General features: G+C 48.7%; 8 protein-coding genes across 8 annotated transcripts; 5 read left to right on the top strand and 3 right to left on the bottom strand.

Moving 5' to 3' along the window:
- Nucleotides 1-153: 153 nt before the first annotated feature.
- On the bottom strand, nt 154-728 carry N7516_006398 (FAM207/SLX9 family protein; the record flags this gene model as incomplete). Its single annotated transcript, XM_057219118.1, has 2 exons — nt 154-660; nt 726-728. The coding sequence occupies 2 exons, from the start codon at nt 726-728 to the stop codon at nt 154-156; spliced, it is 510 nt and encodes a 169-aa protein (XP_057073209.1).
- A 537-nt stretch (nt 729-1,265) lies between these two features.
- Nucleotides 1,266-2,624, top strand: N7516_006399 (glycerol-3-phosphate dehydrogenase family protein; the record flags this gene model as incomplete). The annotated part of the gene is made up of 3 exons (XM_057219119.1): nt 1,266-1,327; nt 1,386-2,509; nt 2,569-2,624. The coding sequence occupies 3 exons, from the start codon at nt 1,266-1,268 to the stop codon at nt 2,622-2,624; spliced, it is 1,242 nt and encodes a 413-aa protein (XP_057073210.1).
- A 641-nt stretch (nt 2,625-3,265) lies between these two features.
- On the top strand, nt 3,266-7,994 carry N7516_006400 (putative glycogen debranching enzyme Gdb1; the record flags this gene model as incomplete). The annotated part of the gene is made up of 3 exons (XM_057219120.1): nt 3,266-3,483; nt 3,547-7,864; nt 7,926-7,994. The coding sequence occupies 3 exons, from the start codon at nt 3,266-3,268 to the stop codon at nt 7,992-7,994; spliced, it is 4,605 nt and encodes a 1,534-aa protein (XP_057073211.1).
- A 591-nt stretch (nt 7,995-8,585) lies between these two features.
- On the top strand, nt 8,586-11,267 carry N7516_006401 (putative DUF221 domain protein; the record flags this gene model as incomplete). Its single annotated transcript, XM_057219121.1, has 4 exons — nt 8,586-8,753; nt 8,814-8,978; nt 9,045-10,209; nt 10,273-11,267. The coding sequence occupies 4 exons, from the start codon at nt 8,586-8,588 to the stop codon at nt 11,265-11,267; spliced, it is 2,493 nt and encodes an 830-aa protein (XP_057073212.1).
- A 2,146-nt stretch (nt 11,268-13,413) lies between these two features.
- N7516_006402 (F-box protein) lies at nt 13,414-15,679 on the top strand (the record flags this gene model as incomplete). Its single annotated transcript, XM_057219122.1, has 2 exons — nt 13,414-14,581; nt 14,673-15,679. The coding sequence occupies 2 exons, from the start codon at nt 13,414-13,416 to the stop codon at nt 15,677-15,679; spliced, it is 2,175 nt and encodes a 724-aa protein (XP_057073213.1).
- Nucleotides 15,680-16,031: 352 nt separating this feature from the next.
- Nucleotides 16,032-17,663, top strand: N7516_006403 (F-box protein; the record flags this gene model as incomplete). The annotated part of the gene is made up of 1 exon (XM_057219123.1): nt 16,032-17,663. The coding sequence occupies one exon, from the start codon at nt 16,032-16,034 to the stop codon at nt 17,661-17,663; it is 1,632 nt and encodes a 543-aa protein (XP_057073214.1).
- A 474-nt stretch (nt 17,664-18,137) lies between these two features.
- On the bottom strand, nt 18,138-19,428 carry N7516_006404 (3-deoxy-7-phosphoheptulonate synthase; the record flags this gene model as incomplete). Its single annotated transcript, XM_057219124.1, has 5 exons — nt 18,138-18,289; nt 18,354-18,825; nt 18,888-19,258; nt 19,308-19,362; nt 19,423-19,428. The coding sequence occupies 5 exons, from the start codon at nt 19,426-19,428 to the stop codon at nt 18,138-18,140; spliced, it is 1,056 nt and encodes a 351-aa protein (XP_057073215.1).
- A 398-nt stretch (nt 19,429-19,826) lies between these two features.
- On the bottom strand, nt 19,827-22,337 carry N7516_006405 (uncharacterized protein; the record flags this gene model as incomplete). Its single annotated transcript, XM_057219125.1, has 3 exons — nt 19,827-20,057; nt 20,107-22,202; nt 22,289-22,337. The coding sequence occupies 3 exons, from the start codon at nt 22,335-22,337 to the stop codon at nt 19,827-19,829; spliced, it is 2,376 nt and encodes a 791-aa protein (XP_057073216.1).
- Between the last annotated feature and the right edge of the window lie 459 nt (nt 22,338-22,796).

The following is a 22,796-nucleotide window of genomic DNA, read 5'->3' on the forward strand; positions in this document are numbered from 1 at the left end:
GCGAGTGGTTCGATCGTGGTTTGGTTGAGCACAGTACATTCCAGTGTCTCTGGATGCTTTTCCCCCACGTTATTTCCGGAGTTCACTTGTTAGACGAATATTCATGGCTAGCAGCACCGATCGAGAGTTTTTTTTATTTCATCCTGCCCACCCTTATTTATTCGTCTTGAACACAGGCTGTTGTTCCATTGTTTGTGAGATGAAGTTACGGAGAGCCGACCACCGACCGGCCGTCGGGTTCGACTCGGTACTGGCCTCGCCAGTGTTGGCAGCCGGGGCTGATGTGATGTTTGACATCTCGGTCAAGTTCTTGTTGAAGCGGTCTCGCTCCAACTTCTCAAGTTTTTCCCGGCGCTTCAGGGCACCTGGCTTGTGTCGCAGGGTCTTCTGCTTGATCACGTTCACTTGACTGGCGGCATCGGTGGATTCTTCAGCTTCGGGCAGGGCATCGGCCAAGGATTCGAGGTTAGCGACAAGCTTCTTTGATGCTCGTCGACGCTTGGGAGTGTTCTGAGAGTTTTTCTCAATCTTAGACACGAGGGCAGCATGCTTGATCTGACGTTTATCCCTCTTGCTTGTGCGAAATTCGTCACCAAAGACATTAGGTTTGGCTATCGCGCCTCTGCCCGAGACAGTTTTCGTTGATTTTCGAATCGGAGCCTATGAAGATAGAACGATAATTAACCGGCTGAAAGTGGAACAAGATATGTAATAGTGCAGCTTACCATGTTGGCATGTGAGATCTACAGCGAGGAACAACGAAAGACGAATTTGCGACGGGGAAAAGCGAAACCCCGACTCCAATTGTTCACCGCCTGGATCCACTCAACCCACTGTTTTTTCCAGAAACTCCAACGTTGTTTGGCTCTTCAGGTCAATTAGTCCATGTGTGTGTCAAAGGCAAAAAGGGAAATACTACATGAGCCCTAGAGTCCGCTTTGACTGACGTTATCAACGTTCTCGTGCGCAACGGCTTTCCGGTGACATCAGAATTGGTAGCCAGAAGGGAATTTGAAATCATTGGGTGGTCCCAACATCCCAACACGATAACTTGTATGGATATACGTCTCAATCTACGTCGGATCTACGTTCCTCACACCTCGACCGCATTTCGACCTCGGTCACTCACCCGGTCAGCCACCCGGTTCCAGACCCGATTCATAAATCCACACCGTTTGCCCCCGCCGATTTCTTCTTTACCTTTTAAACCCACCTTCTCCGGACCCCTTTCCCGCAGATCAATTGTTTCTTATTCTACACACACTATGGGTTCTACCGCTCCTTATCAGCGCAAGCACAAGATCACGGTGGTGGGCTCCGGTAACTGGTAAGAGATCAGTCCCCTAGAAGGGCGGTGGTTTGGTGCTAATTGTGTTACTCGATAGGGGCTGCGCCATCGCCAAGATCGTTGCCGAAAATGCGGCCAGCAACCCCGACCTCTTTGAGGAGAAGGTAGAGATGTGGGTATTTGAGGAGAATGTCGAGATTCCGCAGACTTCTAAGAACTACAATGCCTCAAACACTGGCCCCCAGAAATTGACTGAGGTGATTAACAATGTCCATGAGAATGTCAAGTACCTCCCAGGAACCCAATTGCCAGTCAACCTGCACGCGAATCCGTCCCTAGAGGATGCGGTAAAAGACAGCACACTTCTCATCTTCAACCTGCCTCATCAATTCATCATTAAGACCTGCGAACAAATCAAGGGCAAGATCCTCCCCTACGCCCGTGGCATTTCTTGCATTAAGGGTGTGGACGTCAACGGAACAGGTATCCACCTCTTCTCTGAGACCATTGGTAGAATCCTTGGCATCTATTGTGGTGCCCTGTCTGGCGCAAACATCGCCAATGAGGTCGCCCAAGAGAAATGGTCCGAGACCAGCGTCGCCTACGACCCCCCACACATGGACTCCCAGGTACCCACTCCCCAGCGGTCGCCTTCTTCCTCCACAACCAACCTGGTGGAGTTCCAGCACAAGGATACCTCGGGTCAAATCTCGGAGGTCAAGTTGCAGGCCCTACCGTCAGAATATCCTCCTGTCGACCATGCCGTGCTCAAGACCCTCTTCCACCGTCATTACTTCCACGTGCGTGTTGTCAGCGATGTTGCTGGTGTGTCCATCAGTGGCGCCCTTAAGAACATTGTTGCTCTGGCCGCTGGTTGGGTTGTCGGCATGGGATGGGGTGATAACGCCAAGGCTGCTATCATGCGCGTGGGCTTGATGGAGATGGTCAAGTTCGGAGACGCGTTCTTCAGCGCCACGATTGACACCCGCACCTTCACCGATGAGAGTGCCGGTGTGGCGGATTTGATCACCAGCTCCAGCAGTGGTCGTAACTTCCGGTGTGCCAAGTACAGCGTTGAGCGCAACCAGCCTATCGAGGAGATCGAGAGGACTGAGCTCAACGGCCAGAAGTTGCAGGGTACCCTGACTGCTGTGGAAGTCAACAGCTTCCTGAAGAACCAGGGCATGGAACATGAGTTCCCTCTATTCACTGCTGTTTTCCGTGAGATCCCCACCCCCCTCCCCCCGTGTGACCACTCGATCTAAGCTAACGTTTCACAGGTATTTTGGAGGGAACCATGAAGGTCGAGGAGATTCCTTCTTACATTGAGCGGTAAAAGAAAACCCATCTAATGTCTTTTTTGTTATGTTCGTGTTACTTATCAAAACGGTTGGTTCCCTCATAGCCCTTCTCAGGTCCCGATTTCTGCATCACAAAATTCCAATGGCGAGGATAATGGCGCTCGGTTCAGTGCTGCACGATTATAGTTAGGGCTGGGATTGGGCATTGGACATTGTATAGACTTTTCATGACCTGTATTTATGAACTGCATGCGGATTATATTCTAGACATTTTGATTTGAATCTAAGACTGTTCGATTCATGCATTCATGCATACACTTCGATGTACATCGACATAACTAACTAGGTAGGTGTGTTATAGCCCCTGCAGATGTGTTGGCAGCTCTGAATACCAAGGAAAATGGATGATGTCATTCCCCGCGCGGTCTGGGCCTTCTCCAGGAACACCTGAGGGGAACGCTGGGTCCTCTGTCCCCGACTTTTCCTTGTCTTTTCCTGCCCTGCTTTTCAATTCTTGTTTTTTTCTCCTTAAATATTCTCTCAAGTTGCACCTCTCTGCCCTCTTCACTATCGCAGTGGAAGTAGGGTGAATCGTTCCAGATTCTCCTGTATCCTGTACTCTCACGATCCGTTGGTTTAGATCCCGGTTTCATCCAATCGTTATCGACCTATCGCAATGGCCTCCCCACGTCAAGTCTATTTGCTTCCATTGAAGGATGATGGTTCTCCAGACGTACCTGGTGGCTACATTTACCTGGCCCCGCCGCCGAAATCTGGATATGTGCTTCGATTCATCATTGAAGGAACGAGCTCCATTTGCCGACAAGGCAGTCTCTGGGTGAATATCCCCGAGGAGGGAAAGCCCTTCGAACGTTACTCATTCCGGGAGTTCAGGTATATCTTCCCAGTTCACATACTGTGTCTAAATTGAAGGTGGCAGTTACTGAACAGAAGCAGATTGCAGCCAAACTTCAACGAGAACATTCAGATCGATGTCCCTGTGACATCCGCGGGAGCGTTTGCTTTTTACACAACATTTTCTCCGCTACCAGAGTTCTCAGTCGAGGAGGTTTCTGCTCCGAAGCCGACTCAGACGTCTGTTCACTACATTGATGTGTCACCTAAACTTACCCTCCAGGGGAAAGACTTGCCGCTCAATGCACTCTCTATTTTCTCGGTGATCTCAAAGTTTATGGGTGAATATCCTACAGACTGGGACAGACACCTTCGTGGAATTGGTCAGCGGAACTACAACATGGTTCATTTCACACCTCTCATGCAGCGTGGCGCATCCAACTCGCCCTACAGTATTTTTGATCAATTGACATTCGACAGCGACTCTTTCCCTAATGGGCAAGATGATGTTGCTTTATTAGTCGCGAAGATGGAGAAAGATTATGGTCTTCTCACATTGACTGATGTGGTCTGGAACCACACGGCTCATAATAGCAAGTGGCTGGAGCAGCATCCCGAATCTGGATACAGCGTGGAGACCGCGCCATGGCTGGAGGCAGCACTCGAGTTGGACTCAGCGCTTTTGAAATTCGGCGATAGCCTCCAGGACATCGGTCTTCCGACGGAGTTCAAAACGGAGGAAGATCTGGTGACCGTCATGAACGCGGCACGCAAGCAAGCCATTGATGGAACTCGTCTATGGGAATTTTATGTTCTCGACGTAAAGAGTAATGTTAAGAATATTTTGGATGAATGGATCAATGCAAAAATCGATCCTGCGCTCGTCGAACGGGATGAGATGCGGCAGTTCAAAAACTGGTCGCTCACACAACAAGCCAACGTTCTCCGTGAGATTGGAATCCCATCCGTCAAGCAGGTTCTCGGACGGTATGGCCGTGCTGTCGATCCAAAGTTTGGAGCAGTTGCTTTAAATGTCCTTTTTGGGGATTACGATGAGGGACACACCAACCTCGACGAGGTCGAAGCCTCTCTGTCCCAGCTCCTCGATGAGGCTAACTTGCCATTCTACAAGGAGTATGATGCGGACGTTGATGTTATTATGGACCAATTGTTCAACCGCATCAAGTATCTCAGAATTGAGGATCATGGTCCCAAGATGGGCCCTGTCACCAAAGAAAACCCATTGATTGAGACTTACTTTACCCGCCTTCCTGTCAATGATGTCACGAAGAAGCATGACCCCAAAGCCCTGGCTTTGGTCAATAATGGTTGGATCTGGAATGCCGACGCGATGAAAGATAACGCCGGGCCTGATTCCAGGGCCTACCTACGGCGCGAAGTTATTGTGTGGGGTGATTGCGTAAAGCTTCGATACGGATCCTCCCCTGAAGACAGTCCTTTCCTCTGGGACTTCATGACGCAGTATACCCGCCTTATGGCCAAGTACTTCAGTGGTTTCCGAATTGATAATTGCCATTCGACGCCGCTAGTGGTTGCAGAGTATTTTCTGGACGAAGCTCGCAAAGTTCGGCCTGACTTGACTGTGTTTGCGGAGCTCTTTACGGGCTCAGAGGAGGCCGACTATGTCTTCGTCAAACGCTTGGGTATCAATGCTCTGATTCGAGAGGCCATGCAGGCTTGGAGCACAGAGGAGCTAAGTCGCCTTGTTCACCGTCATGGGGGTCAGCCGATCGGTAGCTTCGAGATGAATCTACCTTCTGCTGGCAGTAGCCACGCCATTGCATCAGCTAGGTCTGGCAAGACAGACGAAAAGGTCACTCATATTCGGCCCTGTCCAGTGCCGGCCTTATTCATGGACTGTACCCATGACAATGAGCTCCCTGCTCAGAAACGCGACGCCAGAGACACTCTTCCAAACGCTGCCCTTGTGGCAATGTGTGCCTCCGCGACTGGAAGTGTGATGGGTTACGATGAGGTGTATCCCAAACTCATCGATCTCGTCCATGAGACTCGGCAATACGTCTCCCACTCCTCTGATTCCGATGGTCTAGTCGTCGGATCTGGAGAGGGTGGAATTGGTGGTGTCAAGAAGCTTCTGAATGAACTCCACACTATGATGGGAGTCGAAGGCTATGACGAAACTCACATCCATCACGACGGTGAGTTCATCACTGTCCACAGAGTCCACCCCAAGACTAGAAAAGGTATATTCTTGGTCGCACATACCGCATTCCCCGGCAATGAGAGTGGCGCTATTCTCGCCCCCACTCATATTGCCGGTACCAATGCCAAGCATATCGGATCGTGGCAGCTTGAGGTCGATGCCAACGATGAAGCAAAGGAGAAGGTCCTGGCCGATGACAAGTACTTGAAGGGCCTTCCCAGCTATACCCGCGACATAGAAGGCACCAAGATCGAGCAAAATGACAAAGATGTCAAAATAACCGTACTGGAGTCCCTTGTTCCTGGTTCCATTGCTCTTTTTGAGACATGGATTCCCGGCGCAGATCATGCCAATGGATTTGAAAACAACCTGGCCGATGGTGCGGATGACGCATTCTCCGAGCTCAGCTTGATTGATCTGAATTTTGTGCTATACCGGTGTGAAGCTGAAGAGAGAGATTATAGCGACGGTCAAGATGGCATTTACAGCATTCCAAAGCATGATCCTATGGTCTACGCTGGTCTTCAGGGCTGGTGGAGTGTTCTTGAGGATATCATCAAGTATAACCAACTTGGCCACCCACTCTGCGATCATTTGCGAGAGGGTCAGTGGGCTTTGAATTACATCATTGGTCGCATGGAGAAGGCGGCTTCCAAGGAAGGATATGTAGCATTGAACAAGCCTGCCGCATGGCTTCGACAGAAGTTCGACACTGTCCGTGATTTACCCAACTTCCTTTTCCCAAGGTATTTCGCAATCATTCTGCAGGTTGCATACAATGCTGCGTGGAAGAGAGGTATTCATCTTCTTGGAGACAATGTGCGACATGGCCAGGAATTCGTTCATCAATTGGCTATGGTCAGCGTTCAACAAACTGGCTATGTGAAATCGGCATCCTTGTGGCCCACCAAGATGGTCCCCAGTCTTGCAGCCGGACTGCCTCATTTTGCAGTTGACTGGGCAAGATGCTGGGGAAGAGATATTTTTATCTCTATCCGTGGCTTATTCCTTTGCACTCAACGCTTCGATGATGCTAAGGAGCATATTATCGCCTTTGCGAGTGTGCTCAAGCATGGCATGATTCCTAATCTGCTGAGCAGCGGAAAATTGCCACGATACAATTCTCGCGACTCCGTCTGGTTCTTCATGCAGGCGATCCAGGACTTTATCGAGATTGCGCCCAATGGCATTGATATCTTGCAAGAGAAAATTCCAAGACGATTCTTGCCTTATGACGACACTTGGTTCCCCTTCGATGATTATCGGGCATATTCTCAGTCCCCAACTCTTCTTGAATGCGTCCAGGAAGTGTTCCAAAGACACGCCTCCGGCATGTCTTTCAGAGAATACAACGCTGGCCCCGAGCTTGATCGTCAGATGAAACCCGAAGGCTTCCAGATCGACGTGAAGGTTGACTGGGAAACGGGCCTGATTTTCGGTGGCAACCAGGATAACTGTGGTACTTGGCAAGACAAGATGGGAGAGAGCACTAAGGCAGGAAACAAGGGTTTCCCTGGAACTCCCCGCGATGGTGCTGCTATTGAGATTACCGGTCTCGCCTACAGCGCTCTAGCGTGGGTGGCACGTCTCCACGAATCCAAGGCTTATCCCCATGAGGGCGTGGATATCGGCGATGGCAGGAAAATCACCTTTGCCGAATGGGCCCGCAAAATCAAGGAAAACTTCGAGCGGTGCTACTTTGTTCCCCTCGATCCCAGCGAAGACAGTCAGTACGACGTGGACGCGAAAATAATCAACCGCCGAGGAATCTACAAGGATTTGTACAAATCTGGCAAGCCCTATGAAGACTACCAGCTCCGTGCCAACTTCCCCGTCGCAATGTCAGTCGCTCCAGAGCTATTCACGCCTGCAAAGGCTCTCGTAGCTCTATCCATTGCCGACTCCATAATTGTGGGCCCTGTGGGCATGTCGACACTGGACCCATCCGACCTCAACTACCGTCCAAATTACATAAACTCCGATGACTCCGATGACTTTGCAACTGCCAAGGGTCGCAATTACCATCAGGGTCCAGAGTGGGTCTGGCAACGCGGTTATTTCCTCCGTGCTCTATTGCATTTCGATCTCCTGCGCCGAAAGACGTCTGAGGAACGGACTGAGTGCTTCCAGCAAGTCACCCGACGACTTGATGGTTGCAAGAAGGCATTGCGGGAGAGCCCTTGGAAGGGGTTACCAGAATTGACGAACAAGGCTGGAGAATATTGTAATGATTCGGTGGGTTACGTTTGTTTTGATATATATGTCAATTTGTGCAGGATACTAACAAAAAATATAGGCACCTACCCAAAGCTGGTCCGCCGGATGTCTGCTTGACCTTTACTATGATGCATCCAAGCATTCCTAGATTTGTTTTTGACTTTTTGGTTTGGATATACGATTGATTGAATACTCCCCTGAACACATGGTAGATATCTTGCATTAAGAGATGTTTTTCCCGGCATTTTAACTAGATTCATGGTTGCACCACGTCAGATATATTGCGATTAAACTACATGATTTATACAAAGCATTTCAAATTTGAGTCAATGTAGAAATTGAAGTAGAAGTACAATGCATAGATTCATACAATGGATGAATCCCGGGGTTATGCGCATAAATGATGACTCATCCATATGCAGCCGGCTCCGGAAGCCCGTCATTGAACCTTGGGGAAGGTTTGATGAAAAGAAGAAAAATAAAGGGGGAATTCCATTCACCGATTGTTCACAACCTCCTCTCGAAAACCAAAGCGAAAGTCTTGAACAGCAATCGCAGCATAAGCAACACTCAAATCGTCTCCAACAGTTGACCATCCTATCTCCCTGACGTCAGTCATTTCGGTGACCAACGGAAATCTGCCGCATGCCCTTGACGAACCACTAGCTCCGACAGCCTCTCGGTCGTCGAAGCCACCACGGAAAGCCAGAGTTGCGGAGACTCCTTATAAAATAGGGTCATGTCTCTTACGGCATCAGCGGCCTCCGCTGTGTTGACCTTGCTTGCCGACAAACCCGATGATGGAAGCAAGAGGCGGTGGGATGATCAGTTAAAAGAACAGCGCGATCTGTACACACAATTTGTGATTAGCTCGGCGCTGGGTCTCATCGCCTTTTTGACATTCTGTGTATGTGTTTCTGCTACTATGAGATGTGGGTCTTGTTCATCGCTGATAGTTTCATCTTAGATCTTGCGACCAAAATGGACCGAGTTGTATGCCGCGCGACGACGACAAAGAAATGCTGCTTCGCGGCTACCTGAGCTTCCCGACACCCTTTTCGGTTGGATCCCCGTTCTCCATCAGATTACAGAAGAGGAAGTGCTGCAGTCTGCGGGCCTAGATGCATATGTGGTATGTTCAAATGCTTTGGCTGCTCTACCAGACAATGGACCATTGCTAACTTGACTCTCTGGGTAGTTCTTGTCTTTCTTCAAGTTTGCAATCCGATTCCTCTTGGCCGTCTTTATCTTCGCTGTTGCGATCATCCTCCCTATGCACTACAAATACACCGGCCAATATGGAGTTCCTGGTTGGGATAACGTCCCTGGCAATAAGACCATGATTCCAACTGGTGGAAATGATAAGGAAAAGCCAGTTACAGACCCTGCATATCTGTGGATTTATGTGTTGTTCGCATATGTCTTCAGTGGATTGGCCATCTACATGCTTCTTGATGAGACAAAAGTAATCATCCGCACTCGGCAAACCTATCTCGGAAACCAGACCAGCACCACTGATCGCACCATTCGTTTGTCCGGGATCCCACACGACTTGGGGACCGAAGATAAGATCAAAGAATTTGTGGAAGGCCTGCGAGTCGGCAACGTTGAGAGTATCACGGTGTGCCGACAGTGGCGCGAGCTAGACGAATTGATCGATGAGAGGATGAAGGTCATCCGTGAACTTGAAAGAGCATGGACAAAACATATGGGATACAAACGCCCAAAGAGTGATGGAAATCTGTTGCCGCTGACCGAACAACAACCCCGTGATGCAGACGATGAACGGTCCGGGCTCTTGTCCGGACATGAGAACGAGGATGTCTCGGGTTATTCGAATGAAAGACCCAAGGTTCGTATCTGGTACGGTCCACTCAAGCTTCGTTTCCGGATGATCGATGCAATCGATTACTACGAGGAAAAGCTACGGAAGATTGATGAACATATTCAAAATGCCCGAGAGAAAGAATACCTTTCTACCGAGATCGCTTTCGTCACGATGGAGTCAATCGCTGCATCTCAAATGCTTGTTCAGGCGATCCTTGATCCGCACCCAATGCAAATGTTCGCTCGTCTGGCGCCGGCGCCGGCAGATGTTATTTGGAAAAATACTTACTTGTCTCGTACTCGACGAATGATTCAGTCATGGTCCATCACCTTTGTCATTGCATTCCTCACCGTGTTTTGGTCTGTGCTCTTGGTTCCTATTGCCTCATTGCTGGAGCTGAAGACTCTTGAGACGATTGTCCCCAAGCTGGCTGAGTTCCTCCAGGAGCATCCGATCATCAAATCGTTGGTTCAAACGGGATTGCCTACCCTCGCATTCTCGCTGTTGACGGTAGCTGTCCCTTATCTGTATGAGTGTAAGTTTTCCTATTCAACATGACCCTTCATGTACTCGTTCACCTCACTGATCATCTTTGCAGGGCTCTCGAATAACCAAGGAATGGTGTCACGTGGTGATGTTGAGCTGTCCGTTATTTCCAAGAACTTCTTCTTCTCGTTCTTCAATCTGTTCCTTCTGTTCACTGTGTTTGGAACAGCAAGTGGTTTCTATGGGTTCTGGGAAAGTCTTCGGGATGCATTCAAAGATTCTACGACGATTGCCCTCGCACTGGCCAATTCCCTCGAAGGCCTGGCTCCGTTCTACATCAACCTGTTGATTCTTCAGGGGTTGGGCCTTTTCCCTTTCCGACTGCTCGAATTTGGAAGTGTCGCGTTATACCCCTTCCACTTCCTGTCGGCCCGCACGCCCCGGGAATATGCGGAGCTATCAACTCCTCCCAAGTTTAGCTACGGTTTCTCCATCCCGCAAACCATTTTGATATTGGTTATCTGCGTGGTTTACAGTGTGTTCCCGAGCTCGTGGCTGATCTGCCTATTCGGCCTGATCTACTTCACAATCGGCAAATTTATCTACAAATACCAACTGCTGTATGCCATGGATCACCAGCAACATTCCACGGGTCGCGCATGGCCAATGATTTGCAACCGCGTATTCGTGGGGCTGTTGGTTCACCAGCTGGCCATGATTGGCGTTCTGGCTCTGCGCCGAGCCATCACCCGGTCGCTACTCCTGGTACCACTTCTAGGCTTCACCGTTTGGTTTTCATACTGGTTTGGGCGTACATACGAGCCCTTGATGAAATTCATTGCCCTCAAGAGTATCAATCGGGACCAGCCGGGTGATGGCGAGATCTCCCCGTCGTCTTCGTCGACCCTCTCACCGCCATCAGGCCTGGATCGCGATAGCCTTCCGATACGTATTGGCGGACAGGACCTTGAGTTACGGCTGAAGAAGTACGTCAACCCGAGCTTGATTGTCCCGCTGCATGCTGCCTGGCTTCCCGGTCAGCACTCTGCTCGAGGCAATGGAAATGGTGCATCCGCTTTCGAGGTTCATCAGACATGGAATGTTTGATCTCACCGGTTGTGCGGATTTCAGCTTCGCATGATCTACCCTTCTTCCGGTTAATACACTCTTTTTCTCTCTCTCTACATATGTCTTTTGACTCATCATGTTTTACGATCTTGATACCTTTGCATTTCACTATATTGTTCTGATATGTTTTCATGGTTATGATATCCTTGTGTGATATATTTGCTTTCCGGGCTCGTCTCGCCTATCCCTCGCTATTCCCCTCCCCGCCCAATAATTGATTTTTTGTTAATTGATTTTTCAAATGCTTTCGTTTATGTATTTCAGAGTTTATGTCAAAGTAGAATATAGATTCTGTAGGGTACTGGTGATTCCTGAATTTTGGTCGCTTTCTACTTTCTACCCGTCAGGCGCGAGTGGCTGCGTTTCGAACACAACCCAGACTCCAACTGCGGCACATCTCGTGTCTAGGATTCCTCGGTAAAGATCCAAATCGGATTCGCTAAGGTTTATTCTGATCTCACATTCTTGAATTCCAAAATAAGCCCGCGGGAAACGTGGCAGTGTCTGAGCACGAAGTCAATACATAGTCTAACCAAAGAAAGAGCGGGTGAGAAAGCTGAACTCCGATGCAGAAGTATTTGGATGTATGTTGTATGTAAAAGAAAAAAGTGTGTGTACGAAGGATTGACTTCGATGAGGCTGAGACATTCTTCTGCTAGGGGCGAGGGCCACATCACAATTGTGATCTAGTGATATGTTGTATAGACATGGATGTGAAAACAATACACAATAGCCCTTCTTTGCATCCGATCGAAATTCGCAATTCGGTTCGATCCAACCTCCGGTGCGGACATACCTCGAACATCTACGGAATCACCGTCTTCTGGAATCCCTAGGGTCCACATGGTCGGGGGCGCATTCCTGAGCAGTGGGGGGATGACACAGTTGTCTCTCTTGCGGTGAGGAGATGAAACAGTAAGAAAAAGAACAGAGACAAAACAAAGTATCCTTGGGACGTTGAGGAATGTGGGATATATGTTGAACTAAATAGTGATCATGGATTGTATATTGTCTCATTACAACTAGTTATTGTATATTGTAAAGAGAGACACATATGCATGTAAGCGGTGAGGTTCAATCAAAGTGCCAAGCCATGCGCTGCATCCGGGGCGCATTCCTTAATTCTCCCAGAGATCCTCTGGAATGTCAGTGTTGCAGATTGATAGTGGGTTTCTTGGTTCTTTTTGAATATTGTAACCGGGTTGTAACCAGGGATCTATGATCTAGTTAACTAGTTAGGGCTGCTACGGTATCTTAGTAAGTGGATTATTGAATTCAACCATATGGAAAGAAAGCGAATAAGTTGATGCATAGAGTTAAGCTTGGTTTGCCTCCAGTCCATTCCAATCATACAATCATACTATAATACAATATGGAATGACAGTAGCTGCATTTAATGCATGACTGTATGACTGTATGACTGTATGACTGCATGATTGTAATAGTATTAATCTATTAATCTATTAATCACCTACCTAAACAGGTAACTATACTCTTGACGTGATCCACTTTTCTCAGCTGTGCCCTATACTCCGTCTACTTTTTCTTAAATATCAATGTCAGAACGGTAAATAACTAATTGAAACATTTGAATTAACCAAACGAACAAAAAACTCAGTTATCGCCTCGGGAAACAGTGAGGTACATGATTTAATTAAAGTCAGCCCTTGCCTCGCCCTCGAATCTCTCGGGTTTCATTTTTTTGCATTAAATTCCCGTCGCACCGCTTTCAGACGTGAGGCCAATACAACCTTACACTTAGCACGTACTTCATTCAAACTCTATTATCGTGAGTGTATATTCTTTTCTTAAAAAGTGAGTGGACTTTCTTCTTGGGAATTCAAATTGCTGGAAATATCTGGTTCGAAAGATTGCAGATCTGCGGGCTGACTAGTGTCCTAGACGATTCATCCGCAACTGAACACTTGGTGCTGTATAGACCTGGTTGTCAGGAGAAATCTCTTTTCCACGGCTCTATTCTAGACGCCAATCAATTAATTGTCGTCAAATTCATATTGATACAATTTCAATTTCCGATTTCCCAGCAATGTTCGGGAATTGAACGAGAGACTGACATCCAGTGGTGAATATTGGATCATTCTCTTTGCTGGAAGGCTGTATCAGCATGCCTGCGCTGCGGTCTGCTAGTCAAGACTGGGCCCATCAAATGTCCACCGATGTCTCCATCACGCACACCAAACGAAGGTCAACGAGGCCAATACCCTCAAATTCAAATAAGTCTGCGACAAGGTACATGTCACAGAGCCAACCGCTCTCAATATGCAATTCGACAAGCAAATCATCCCCTCCCGCTGCAAATATTGCACCAGCAGAGATCCTGCTGGAGATTTTCTCCATGCTGACACCGCGGGACTTCGACAATGCCCGGCGAACATGCTCACAGTGGATGCGGACTAGCCTGAACCACAGGCTACTTGAGAACATGTTGAAAAGAGCAGGGTGGTGGGACGCATGGTTGCAAGACCGGCAAACGCCACAAATCTCCCGGTTAGATGAGAGTGAGGTCTGGAGAATGAGCCGCCGCTTTGCGACAGAATGTCTCCTTTCCGGGCGAAAATTGAATGTCGAGAAGCCAGGCTTTTTGACTACCGCGGTGGTAGACTTTTCAAGTCTGTCCGATTTTACAAGAACATCCCGCCGCACTCGACTCCAGTCCGTTTTGCAGATGACCGAAAGTAAAGGGTCCGGGGTAACAACTTTCAGCATTAGCAGTTGCAGCAACTATCTTCTCGTGACGACAGGCTGCATGATCTATATTTATTATCTATCAGGTCGAAAGCCCAGGCCAACACCTGCAACGAACTTCAGCAATGATACCTTGGCGCTAGTCTCGCGTATCTCATGTCCTTTCGATATTCTTTCGGCCACTATAGACACCAGCACGCCCCAATTCACCATCGCTGCATTACTGTGCAACCGCGTCGGCATGATCTGCAACTTGGATATGGCTTGGGCCAAAGATTCAGCCAAGGGATCTCACTCCAATAACAAAATGGCCACCTCATCCCGCCACTTCTTTTACAATATCTGCACAGTGGACAACCCACCACGAACAGTTGCTCTCTGTCCGGGCCGGCCAATCGTCGCCTTCGGCTGCGCCGCGGGTATTGAAATCCACAGCGTAAACGAAACAAAGCGCAATGAACAACGCAAACACTTCACCCTCCCTCAACCCTCCGAAATCCTTCATTTCCTCCCAAGTAGCTCAGAAACACCCAGCGAGCTACGTCTCATTTCTTCACTATCCGGATCGGGCTTGCACGAATGCAAGTGTGCCCCCTTCACCCTCCCTTTCATCTTCATCCTCTTCGATATCATCCCCGAAACTCGACCCAAAAAACAACCAATTCCATTTCCTCGCAGATATTCAATCCTTCAATCGCCGCCGCATTCCTCACGCCCCATCCCGCAGCTTCGTCCGCGCAACACACTGTCACCACTACCGTGCAGTCCCCATCAACGACGGTTTCCACATCATGTTCATCGAGCCACGCACAAACCTACTATGCATCGGCACCGATGCTCCAATCGGCGGTCCAACAAGCCTAACCCGCGCATTCGTCTGCATTCCGCCGCCTTTCTCAAATGCCCAAGACGGACAGACCAAGACACCACCCCCATCTCCATCTCCCTCAAACACAACGCCACTTCCAGCAGACCTCCCAACTCCAACAACCTTCACCTCGGGCTCCGACCTCCGCTGGGGTCTCCGTGTTGTCGCAGCCTATGGTGACCGCCTTGTGCTGTACTCTATCCCCTTGGACGTATTCAACGTGATTTGTAAAGAGCGTGAACGTCAAGCCGATGGGATAATGGGTGCCAGCGATCTCGGGCTTGATTGGTACGTTGACGCGGAGCGGTCCCGCAAGCAGCAGGAGAGTTTGGTGCAGAATCAGAATGGAGATTGGGAGTTCCTTTTGTCTGTCTCCTATCGTCCTACCGCTATGATGTGGCCGTTTAAGATCTATGGCAAGGAGATCGGGTCTGTCAAGGGGACTGTGGAGCTTGCTTTGCAATCTTCCCAGGGTGGAGTTAGGGTTTGGGCTTTTGGGGAGGATGGTAAAGCGACGGTTTTGGATGTTGATACTGGTGATGCTCCCACTCGGTCTCTTGGTGTTGGTTCTGATGGGGGATTGAAAGACCTTGGTATCGTTCAGAGGACTGGTCTGGGTGGTCTAGGAGTTTCGAGGAAACGGAAGTTCGAGGAGGTGAGGACTGGGTTCACGGGTCGATATGGTGCTGGTCGCTATTTGGCTGGAGTGGATGTCAAGCCTTGTGCTGCTGGTGTTCATGGTATTCATCAGGATCCATCTGTTCGACGTTCATCTTTTGCAGCTTGCATTATAGATTTTAAGATTCCCTTGTATTAAATTTGTTATGTGAATATATTCTTATCGGATGTTCAACTGTTCAACTGATTGTGGTTTCCTTCTTTCCTCTCTTGTCTCTTGTCTCTTCTCTCTTCTATCTCCCTCCTCCCCTCTCTTCTCTTCTCTCCTTTCTTGATTCATCTCTCTTCTTTTATTCTCTTCTCACCCTTTTCATTTCTCCCACTTCATTTACTTCCCCCACTTCTCGCCTTTCGGGGTCCGTCTTGAGAGACTTTGCAGGCGAATTCCACGTTTGACATCAATTGAGAGTAAGTTGATATCCATGGATTGTGTAAAGAAATTATGCTTATCCCTTTCATCTAGCCTTCTTGTACAAAACTCGCCATCTACAATGGATTCAATTCCCATGGCCAGCCTCCCTTGCGACTGCTGGCTAGAGATACTAGAGCGTCTACCACAACAGGATTTGAACAGCCTGTCGCAGGTTTCTCGTGAAATCCGTGTTTCAGCTGAGCTTTTCTTGTATCGATCGATCCACTGGGATTGGAAGAATCCCCCGATTCACAGAATCCTGCTCCTTCTCCGAACTATCTCCGGGCGACCAAAGTTGGCTTCCTACATCAAGCATGTCAGTTTGGTATGGTGGGATGTGGAATCACAGGAGGGAACAGAGATTTGCATCCCCAAAGGAGAAGTTGACTGGGGAAAGATGATTCTACAGTCTAGGCCCACTTTGAGATGGGCCCGGAAGGTTGTTCGAGACGCGAAATTCGAGGCAAGATTCGATACAAAATGGATGACACGACTGTTTGATGGGGATGCCTACGTCTATGCCACACTGCTGATCTCGCAACTTCACAACCTTCGCACCCTTCGACTGGATTACTCATTCATGCTTGAAGGGGGCTTTCCTGGGGAGATGTTGCATCATTCTCTCTTTGGGAACGCACCCCCTGGCATCTTAAGTCGCTTCTCAAAATTAGAAATGGTCGACTATGGAAGCAATCTTCCTCTCAAAAAGCCCCGCGACAGTGACCCGATCAAAATCGGCAGAGCTAATAGTCAACTTGTCCCGTGGTTCCACCTTCCTTCCTTGAAGGTTCTCGAGCTTTGGCTCCATGGTCTGGAGGGAATTTGTATCTTCCCTGGGCAGATACCAAAAAGATCCTTGAATTTGTCAAACCTGCGCAGTCTTGTTATTGACAAGACACGTGTTTCGCCTAAGGACATCGCAGCACTGGTGTCTCAAGTACCATATCTAGAGTCCTTGCATGTGGGCATGGTCTACGGATGCCGGACGACAGCTGAGTTTCTCAGGGACCCCCAAAGCCTCCTTCAGTTCTTAGAAACTTCGGTTCAAACAATCGAACACCTCTCTATCGGTGTGGAGCTTTCCCCATGCTGTGTAGAAACCTTCCGTCTGCGTATGAAGGATGAAGCTGGTGAGCCATTCCGTGGCATCCTGAAGAGGTTCCCCAAACTAAAAACGGCTTCTTTGCCACTCGGCTTTCTCATCGGTTGGGGTACAAAGCCCTACGAGCTTCGAGACGTACTACCACTCACTCTCGAAGCCCTTCACATAAGGCCTGATCTCTGGGGATCCTCACACCCAATTGTATTCGAAATGGAAACTCTCCAGGCATTAGAGGAATTTATGGTACACAAACAGCGTGGCTCCCATCCTTCTCTTCGAACTTTCTCCTACCAAGGAAAGGATGAGTATGATGATCAGGAGCTCGATGACATGGGCTTCCCCGACGGTTTTAATTACTCCTACTTGATTAAGCGGGAAACAATGAGGCTATTCTGTCTCAAGAAAAGGTACAATCTGCTTTCTCGATATGGTGACTGCACACCTGGTTTCATGTTAAGGAGTGTGACCTCGGTAGACGACGTCGTTCACCAGTTCCCTTGGCCGTTCGTTGCGGTCGATGAGCTCCCCGCAAGCATGCCTCGATATTCAAGAACCACGCCATACGGACTCGCTAGGCTGCCACCTGGGTATCAGGTGCAACTGATGTGATCCTGTCTGTTGCGAACCCCTTCGGTGCGAATTGAACCAATATCAACTCAACACATGTCCAGCATGTACAACATAATTTCATTAATCCAAGATATCTCCATAGCGAATGTGACCGATTTCCTCTTTTTTTATTTCCCATAGAGATCTTCCAGCCAAGAGATATAAGCATTTTAGGCCAAGTTCCGAGGTCGGCTTCACGAGGTGCGTGGCCGTGGACCCTTATGACGGCATAGGGCTAATTTCGGCCCCATAACTCCACTATAAAATGAGAATGTGTACAACAATATAAGTGAAACTTCGCTATACGTTGCTAAAAGAAGCAGAAAAAAAGAAGAAAATGAAGCCGTAGCAACAAAATTACCCTAAGGTGAAACGTGTTGACCGAAAGAAGTAAAATCATTTGAAACTTTTTATCCACTTTGACACGCTTAAGAAATGGCCCATCGTAATTTAACTTGAATCTCTCAAAAGAGCTTATTTTGTTTCCGATTTCTCGCGACGAGCGCGAACACCTTGAGCCAGAGTCTCCAATACTGACTCGGTATCCTCCCAGCTGATACAAGCATCTGTGATACTGACACCGTACTTGAGACCGGCCTTGCCCTCTGCGGGGACCTTCTGGTTGCCTAACGTAGGTCAGTACAAACAGTTTCCTATATATAGCAAAATGGAAATCTCCAAAAGACTCACCTTCGTTGATGTTACTCTCAATCATAACACCCATAATAGCATCCTCACCGGCAGCAATCTGCTCAGCAAGCACAGCAGCGACCTTAGGCTGGTTCCTGTGGTTCTTCTCGGAGTTACCGTGGCTGCAGTCAACCATAAGACGGGGACGCATGCCCTTAGCACTGAGCTTAGACTTCGCATCCGCGATGCTAGCAGCATCGTAGTTAGGGCCCTTCTTGCCACCACGAAGGATAACGAAGCAATCAGGGTTACCGACTGTTCCGACAATGGAGACAACGCCTGGCTTTGTGACGGACAGGAAGTGGTGGGGGTGCTTGACGGAGCCAATAGCATCGACGGCGACATCGAGCGAGCCGTCGGTACCGTTCTTGAATCCGACGGGGAAGGACAGACCGGATGAAAGCTCCCGGTGGACCTGGGACTCGGTGGTACGGGCACCGACAGCACCGATGGACAGACAATCTGCCAAGAACTGGGGGAGATTGTGTCGAGCATCTCGCTGGCGATGGGCATGCCCTTGTTGGTCAGGTCGACGAAGAGCTGGCGCGATACGCGGAGACCCTTGTTGATCTGGAAGCTGTTGTCGATATCCGGGTCGTTGATCAGGCCCTTCCAGCCGACTGTTGTGCGGGGCTTCTCGAGGTACGAGCGCATGACGATCAGTAGCTCGTCGGCGTACTTCTCCTTCATCTTTAGTAGACGATCGCAGTATTCGAGGGCCATTTCTGGGTCGTGGATGGAGCATGGTCCGATGACGACCATCAGACGTTGGAGCTTGGTATCTGTGCCATGGACGATCTCGACGGCTTCATCGCGTCCTTGGAGGACGGTCTGTCGTGACTTCTCGGTCAATGCGATCTCATGCTGGAGAAGATTGGGAGGGGTGAGAGGGTTGTAGCCGAGAACTAAAGCTGTTAGAGACCAATTGAGAGTAAAAATTACAGCTAGACTTACTGCGAGAGTCTTCCAAATGACTGTGGTTGCCCACATTAGGGTTATCAATGAAGAACTGTGGAATTGCTAACGTCAGAAATGTGAAATTCAAAATCAATGGAGGGGCTTGACTCACCGACATCGGAGGAGGGGTAGAGGGGATAAAGATGGGAAGGGCAAGTTTTAAAGAGCAATTGGGAGAAGTCGAAGTAATTGCAATGAGCAGAAGAATCACAATTTATTAAAAAAATAAGAAAATAAAAAAGAGACAGCTGATGAATGAGTCAATGGCCCTTCAGAGTATAAAGAGTTCCACGTGATCCTCGGTGAATCTCACCCGGCGCTGGAGTTCCAATCACGGCGGTCCCATTTATAAAAAAATTGTGGATTTGGACTTAAAACATATTAATACTATATGATATTGGTATACGAATCTGATCGCATGCATGTAATACTGCCCAGCCTTACTGCCCAGCCTTGTCTCACCCTCGGGATAATACATGTAGCCTGTGATTTCACCCCCTCTACCAACGCGTCTTTTTAGATTGGCCCTTGTTGCACTCGACGATCAAGCTCCTGCAGTCCACGAACCAGGTCTTGACATATATCTGCATGTTGTTCCTTAACGGATTGCATTTGCTGCCGGTATAGCTGCATTCGTGCTTCTTGCGCCTGGAACAGGTCGTCAAGGATCCGACTACACCCCTCTCGATAGATCTCCAGGACTCGACTGATGGTGGCCTTTTCCGCCGCCAGCTGAGTCGACAAATTCTAAATCCCAGTTAACAAAGTTCTACTCACATAAGGAGTTTCGACTAACCGAATTGGTTTGTTGAAGCAGGTGATGTGCGTCCTTCTGCGCCACTTGCAAGGTTGATATCCATTCCATATCATCACTGTCCACCGTAGATGCTTGGTGCGACTTAGCAGCTCGCTGTGTTGAGGCTGATATATCTGTTCGGAATGATTGATCGAGGTACCCATGATTCTTTGAAGGAGCATCGCCTAATGCTCTCTCGTCGAGCGTTCTCTGTGAAGAACTTCGTCCAATCGTCGATGCTTTCTCGAATTTGGCCCGATCGGCAGTATCCTCCTGAGAAAACGATGGGTGGTGCTCTTTTGGCGGTGGCCATGGGTAAGATCTCTCCAGTTTCTCCAGTTGGATCCCATATTCCAGGAACATGTCTCTCTGGAACTTGGTCCACATGGCCCCTTCATATTTACTCTCGGTGGAAAGACTGCATGAGGAATCTCGATCGTATTCACTTAGGCTAGTGTCGGTGACACTGGTTGTCTCCTCGTGTCCCTTTTCGACATCTAGGTCGAGCTGGGGCACAAACATGCTCTTGACTGACTGAGGCATGAGTCGAGGACTACCGTTGCTGTCGACAATGCTGGTCTTTGGGACTGATTTTAGGGCCTCGGGAGACACAGAGTTCAGTCCCATTAGGGATTCATTGGTAAGAAGAGGCTTTTGAGACTCCGGGGTAGGGCTGGACCCATGTCCCTCATTCCATCCTGCTGTGGGATCATCGAATTTTCCTACATTTGACAGCTCCGAGGAGCTGTTTGCCTGGCTTTCGCAGATGTTTGTGACATATGAAGACGTGGTTGGTTCGGATCTCATGGGTTGCAAGGTTGCAAATCCGGGGATATGTTCCATTTCCATGTGGTAATCAAGGATTGAAGGGCCTGCCCCCATCAGGCCTCTGCCGGATTCAAATTCTGAAGAGCTCGCTGTAGTTGGCAACCTGTCATCTCCCAGCAGCCTCCAGAAGTCTGCGTCATCTGCCTGCTGCATCTGGTCTTCTTTGGGCGGAAGAGTTTTGGCAATCAATGCTGGATTGACTGTCTTAGGCTCGGTTTGGTTTTGGTGCATTCCAAACGGAATTGTTCCGTCCGATACGCTTTCAATCGCTGGGAGTGCCAACGCTGTTTCAGTCGGCATTTTATCGGACAGCTGCTTAGGGGGGGATTCCTCTGGTTGCACTGGATCAGATGAGATTATGAGAGGTGCTGTTGGATCATTGACTGGTTCGTTCTGAGAAGGCTCTGCTCGATGGAGCGCAAGCATCAACTTGTTGCCAACACTCTCTGCCCTGCCATGGTGTTTGGATTGACTCTTTTCATGAACCGCCTTGGTTTTGCTGCTTGATCCGTTTGGACGTGCCCTTGACTCCAGGATGGTGACCTTTGAAGTAGTCGTGCGAGACTGTCCTTTGTCAATGTCGGAACTTGAGGATAGCTCGGGCATCACATGAACAAGTTTGCCTTTATTTGTTTCTCTGTTGGACTGTGCCCGATGCTCTAGGATGCTAACTTTCGAAGTACCAGACGGCCCTTTGCCATGATCTTCGAAATCCGAAGACGAATCAGTTGTCACCGATGTGCAGCTTCTTATCTCAACGATCACACTCCCCTTGCTGTTATTTCCATGCTTGTTGTGGCCATATTTCGGTGACAAAGGTTGGTGTGGAGCTTCGGGCACCTGTCCATTGTGCTTCGTGGCATAATCTTTGCTTTTCCCGTCCAAAGGACCCATGTCGGAAGGTCCGCTATTACCCAGAGGGCCTGGAGGAGGCATAACGCCTGTAGCAAGCGTTATCAATGGCAATTGTGGCCCTTTGCTGCTGTCCTCTTTGGTAGTAGTGCTCTTCCTCGTGTTTGATTTCCTGCGTTTAGCCGAGGTTGTTTGGGGCTTTGGTGGGATTGCTCGCTTGCTTCCTTTCTTTCTGTCAACTGTCTTCGGTCGGTTCGGGTCTGTATCGGCAACATTGGTTCCTCCATTGGTCCCTTTATTCTCAACTGTCTCATTGGGTGTAGGACGAAGATCTTCATCCCAGTCCACTTCTTCGGGTTTGGATTTGGGGGTCTTGGTTTTGTGAGCTTCAATCGAACAATCTTCGACTCCGAAGGCTGGGGTAGAGGGGCTTTCGGCTTTTGGCGACCTGGGCTTGTGAGGCCGTGTTCCGAATTCGCTGGATCTTTGACAGTCGTCTTACTTCCTGTGTCTGGATTAATTGGTGCAGATGGGCCCCGAGATAGCTTCATGGTTGCTATCATCAGACACTTGGAATCAGGACATAAAGACGGGATGTGAAAGAAAGGCAGGTCTCCAGATGAGGATGCTGAACTAAGCCCAGCTCCAAGGCCCCGGGGTGGGCATACGACATGGATCACATGATACCTCAGCTATAACTTCAAATGCCCTACTATTGTACACATCCATGGATGATGAAATGTATATAGATCGTAAATAATGAAATGTGGATTTGCAGATATGATCAAGATAGTCATAGCCATATTTCTGTCGATCCTCTTACAGTTGTCTGAGTGTGAGTATATTCATACCTGGTATACATAGCTATGTTCTCAAGAATGTATATTATTGTCAGTCTATTTCCTTGAAGAGATCGAAAATCGCCGAGATTGATAAAACTACTAGTAGTTAGTGTGTTCTATTTTTATCTCAACTTGTGTGCTTGTCACAAATTTGAGATCATATGAAAA

Source organism: Penicillium verrucosum, assembly GCF_028828655.1.
Source record: "Penicillium verrucosum strain IBT 35672 chromosome Unknown utg000002l_segment0_segment0, whole genome shotgun sequence".
Taxonomy (NCBI): domain Eukaryota; kingdom Fungi; phylum Ascomycota; class Eurotiomycetes; order Eurotiales; family Aspergillaceae; genus Penicillium; species Penicillium verrucosum.